General features: G+C 36.9%; 1 protein-coding gene across 1 annotated transcript; it reads right to left on the bottom strand.

Moving 5' to 3' along the window:
- Positions 1-51: 51 nt before the first annotated feature.
- LOC123245120 (olfactory receptor 2T11) lies at positions 52-5,386 on the bottom strand (the record flags this gene model as incomplete). The annotated part of the gene is made up of 2 exons (XM_044673875.1): positions 4,478-5,386; positions 52-69 (listed from the first exon to the last, which is right to left on the bottom strand). Coding segments are annotated over exons 1-2 (927 nt in total), but the record flags the coding sequence as incomplete, so codon positions are not given.
- Positions 5,387-5,660: the final 274 nt, after the last annotated feature.

Here is a 5,660-nt window from a genome sequence, read left to right as displayed (position 1 = left end):
AGATGATATGATGGTCTACTTAAAAAATCCTAGAGAATCAACTAAGAAGCTTGTAGAAATAATCAACAACTTTAGCAAAGTTGCAGGATACATAATAAATGCACATAAATCATCAGCATTTCTATACATCTCCCACACATTAGAGCAGCAAGAAGTAGAAATAGAAACAGCATTTAAAATCACCCTCGATAATATAATATACTTAGGAATCTATCTACCAAAACAAACACAGGAATTATATGAAAACAACTACAAAACACTTTCCAAACGATTAAAATTAGATCTAAACAATTGGAAAAACATTGATTGCTCATGGGTAGGATGAGCTAACATAATAAAAATGACCATTCTACCCATATTAATTTATCTATTTAGTGCCATACCTATCAAACTACCAAAAAACTTTTTCACTGAATTAGGAAAAACTATAACAAAGTTCATTTGGAATAACAAAAGATGAAAAATATCAAGGGAAATAATGAAAAAAAATGTGAAGGAAGGGGGCCTAGAAGTACTAGATATTAAATATACTATAAAACAGCGGTCATCAAAACAATATGGTACTGGCTAAGAGACAGAAGGGAGGATCAGTGGAATAGACTTGGGGTAAGTGACGTCAGCAAGACAGTATATGATAAACCGAAAGAGCCCAATTTTGGGGACAAAAATCCACTATTTGACAAAAACTGTTGGGAAATTTGGAAAAAAATATGGGAGAGATTAGGTTTAGATCAACATCTCACACCCTACACCAAGATAAATTCAGAATGGGTGAATGACTTGAATATAAAGAGGGAAACTATAAATAAGTTAAGTGAACACAGAATAGTATACTTGTCAGATCTCTGGGAAAGGAAAGATTTTAAAACCAAGCAAGAGTTAGAGAAAATTACAAAATGTAAAATAAATTATTTTGATTATATAAAACTAAAAAGCTTTTGTACAAACCAAAGCAATGTAGCCAAGATAAGAAGGGAAACAACAAAGTGGGAAAAATCTTTATAACAAAAAACTCTGAGAGAGGTCTAATTACTCAAATATATAAGGAGTTAAATCAATTGTATAAAAAATTAAGCCATTCTACAATTGATAAATGGGCAAGAGACATGAATAGGCAATTTTCAGGTAAAGAAATCAAAAGTATCAATAACCACATGAGAAAGTGTTCTAAATCTCTAATAATTAGAGAAATGCAAATCAGAACAACTCTGAGGTATCACCTCACACCTAGCAGAATGGCTAAAATGAAAGAAGGGGAGAGTAATGAATGTTGGATGGGATGTGGCAAAATTGGGACATTAATGCATTGCTGGTGGAGTTGTGAACTGATCCAACCATTCTGGATGGCAATTTGGATCTATGCTCAAAGGGCTATAAAAGAATGCCTACCCGTTGATCCAGCCATACCATTGTTGGGATTGTACCCCAAAGAAATCATAGATAAACAGATTTGCAAAAAAATATTTATAACCGCGCTTTTTGTGTTGGCAAAAAACTGGAAAATGAGGGCATGCCCTTCAATTGGGAAATGGCTGAACAAAGTGTGGTATATGCTGGTGATGGAATACTATTGTGCTAAAAGGAATAATAAACTGGAGGAATTCCATGTCAATTGGAAAGACCTCCAGGAATTGATGCAGAGTGAAAGGAGCAGAGCCAGAAGAACATTGTACACAGAGACCGATACACTGTGGAAAAATAGAATGTAATTGACTTCTGTACTAGCAGCAATGCAATGACCCAGGACAATTCTGAGGGATTTATGGAAAAGAATTCTACCCACATTCAGAGGAAGATCTGCAGGAGAGGAAACACAGAAAAAAATTAAGTGCTTGAATACATGGGTTGATGAGGACATGATTGGGGATCAAAAGTACCACACCAATGCAACTATCAACAATTTGGAAATAGGTCTTCATTAATGACACATGTTAAAAACAGTGAAAATGCATATCGGCCGGGGCAGGGGGGAGGCCGGGGTGGGGGTGGTGGTGAAGGGGAAGGTAAGAGCATAAATCATGTAACCATGTTAACTTTTCTAAAATATATATATTAATAATTGTTTAAAATAAAAAATAAGATACATATGAGATATCCAGATGCCCCATAATCAGCTGGAGATGTCAGACTGGTCTGGAGGTCAGTTTAGAGGTGAACAAATGCATATGAGAATCCTAAACAAACTTGATATTTGAATTCATGTATGATAATGAGATACCCAATTAAATAGTATAGAAAGGAGGAAAAATATCTCAGGAAAAATCCCTTATACAATATCTTTGGCAAGAGTTCATCCATCTAGCATTCAAAGATCTCCAGTAAAAGGGAATCCACTTTCTAATAAAGCAGCATTTTCTACTTTTATAGTGGGTAGAACTAATGGGCCAACCTGAAGTCAACAAGAAAAATTATAAGATATGGGGAATCATTCTAGAACCAAGAAATATCTCAGAGAAGTTAGCATAATAATAGGAAGTTTGTATCATACTTGGATTTACAGTCAAAAGACTCTAAATTCTCTCTCTCACTTCAAGTTCTGTCTCTTATTAACTATAATCTCCCCAAGTCTCAGTTTACTCATCTATAATATTAAGGGGTTGGACTAGATTATATCCATCCTCCTGGGGTTCAAATCCAGAGTTTCTGAATAAAAAGATCAGTATTTGGTCTAACTTATCTGACTAATGCACCACCCTTATTCTATTAAAAAGAGGTCAAGGAGTTCAAATGATAAACTTCCTAAATAATATCTTAATAACCTGAACATTTGAGAAGAATAGATTTCAAAGGATTCTGTAAAAGACTAGGTTTAAAATGGATATCATGAACTGAAATGTAAGTGTTCGTTCAGAAGGGGTAGAAAACTTTTTTAAATGAAGGTTTATTTCACTCAACCTCAAGAAATTTTCCTCCTATCATATTTCTCTCCTAATATATTTGCTAACCTAGCCATGTTTGCTATACTCAACTGAACTTGGGTAATATGTTGAACTTGTGATATGACCTTTGGGGAGTCGTTCATAATGGCATTCTTGAAACTTCTGATATTAAATTGAGCAATGCTTCCTAAAACGTGAATAGAAATTGTCAGACAATGTTATTCTAGAACGTGGCCACAAGATGGCATAAAAGAGATAACATGGTATAATATCAATACTGTCTCCCTACCCCTTTCAATGGCTAAGAAATTTAAAATTGCAGTGCCTGAGTTTTGCTTTCTTCTTGAGTTCTTCTTTATAAGACATGTGGTTTTGTTTTTCCCATTTTATTGTTATTATTGAGGTTGGTTTGAGATGATGTATGATGATAGAAGAAATGATAGCTATGGTGATTGTAAAAGTGAAATTTGGGAGATGCCATCTAAAAGTATATATATTTTCTATGGACACGTGGAAATTATCAAACTACATTTCCCGTGGTCCAAGGGGTTTCCGTTTCCGGTTCTTTGGGCGTGGGAACGCCTATGTCTCCACACTGAACAGTTTAAATCTCCTGGGTTAGGGGGGAGTGGCCTCTTGGCCAGCAGACTCGGGAAGAGGCGGGAGACAATAATGGCGCGGGCGGCAGTTTTGAATTCTTACAAGCGTGTGGTCTAATGACTTTATCTATCAGCATGGCTTTAATTAAATTACTAATTTTTATATTTATAGGAGCCTTTATCATTTTTTATCCTTATATGATAGAATCTATGAATTTTCATAATGAATGAATGAAAGAACATGAAAGGATTTATTGTTAAGCATTTTGCTAAGTGCTTGTAATAGAAATTTTAAAAATTAGATATACAATGATACATGTAAAACCCAGTGGAATTGTGTCTGCTAAGGGGGGTTAAGGGAGTTTGGGAGAGAGGGAAAGAACATGAAACATGTAACTAGGGGAAAATATTCAATATTAAAATTAAAATAAATAAAAATTAGATATACCAAAGAAACTCATATGCTACTTAGGTGAGATAGCATATAAAAGTCTTTAGCTACAGAGAAGATGAAAAGGACCATAGATCCTAAGAGTGAAGACTTGGGCAAATGAAAATGTTCCTTATGGTTTGTAATGAGGTCAGATGACAGTGCCCAGGGGAAAGCATATCAATAGGGCATAAGGTAGGACCCAGAGGAATTTGGTAAGAAGTAGTGACACACAGTAAAGCTTGGCAGTCATCCAGTTCAACAGAAGGCTTAGAGTTGATTACTCTGAGCTCATCAAGGTGGTGTGAACAGGCAAGATAACCTTCCTGGGTAGTCCAGGATCAAGAAGGAGCAAAAAGAAGGCAAGTGAGAAAGGTCATTTTTCCTATCTGGGTGTCCCATGGGAACTGGAACCACAGAGTTTTTTGGGGGAAAGGGTAACTGGAAGGCAAAGGGGAAGGGTACAATCACTTGTGGGTTCTTTGCACCATGCCAACTTGGAGAAAACATAACTGTTGTTAAGCACCACTTGCTATAAGTTTCTGTGTAGGGGAACATTTAAATAAAACTTTCTTCAGTGCTCCCATGACGTCCTTGTTTCTGAGACTATAGATCAGAGGATTAAGCATGGGGGTGACTATAGTATAAAAGGCTGACACCACCTTGTCCTTCTCAGGGGTATGGTAGGATAGAGGTAGCACATATGTATAGAATGCTGCTCCATAAAAGATGCTGACCACGGTCAGGTGAGAAGAACAGGTAGTAAAGGCTTTCTTCCAGCCATCTGCTGAACGCATACGATGAACTGTGAGCAAGATGAGAGAGTAGGATGTAGAGATGATAGAGATAGGAATGAGCAGCATTAACACACAACATATATACATGAGGGTTTCATAGAGGGATGTATCTGAGCAGGCTAGCTTGAGGACAGCAGGAATCTCACAGAAGAAATGATTGATGGTTCGAGAGCCACAGTAAGGTACATTCATTGTGATGGGTGTGAGGAGGAAACCGTCCAAGGAGCCACCAAACCAGGAACCTGCAGCCAACAGAAGACACATCCTTCGGTTCATGAGGACTGGATATCTCAAGGGATTGCAGACAGCTACATAACGGTCATATGCCATGAGTCCCAAAAGGAAGAACTCTGAACCAATCATGGTCAGGTAAAGAAAAATCTGAATTCCACACCCCACAAAAGAAATTGTTTTTTCCTTAGATATCATATCAACTAAGAGCTTAGGTACAGTGGTGCAAATAAAAAGGGTGTCCATAATAGAGAGCTGGCTAAGCAGGAAGTACATGGGAGTATGTAACTGGGAGTCCACTTGAATTAGAAATATCATTACCACATTGGCTGTGAGAGCCACCACAAAGATGGAAAAGATTATAGCAAAGACAATTCCTGTCATCTTGTCGTCCACAAGTAGGCCCAACAGGATGAAGCCTGAGGATGAAGTTTGATTCTCTGGTTTCATCGCCTTTGATGGAACAATGCCCTACGGATACAAAGCCATGGAAAACAGGGAGAAGAATGAAAGAGCTTCTGTACATTCTTTCATAGTATCTTCTATAAATTCAGGCACTTTAGCATTAAGAGAATTATAAAATATCACCCAATGAAAATTGTTAAATAGATGAAGTTTTTTTCTTATCAGGAAACTTTGATTTTCAGTGTTCTTTCTCTTGATCAATTCAGAACCCACTCCCCCCTACAACTGTCAAGTTACTAGCCCAGCTGCCCCAGGAAAA

Source organism: Gracilinanus agilis, chromosome 4, assembly GCF_016433145.1.
Source record: "Gracilinanus agilis isolate LMUSP501 chromosome 4, AgileGrace, whole genome shotgun sequence".
Taxonomy (NCBI): Eukaryota; Metazoa; Chordata; class Mammalia; order Didelphimorphia; family Didelphidae; genus Gracilinanus; species Gracilinanus agilis.
Note: the sequence above shows the minus strand (reverse complement) of the source record. Positions and strands in the feature narration are given on the sequence as shown.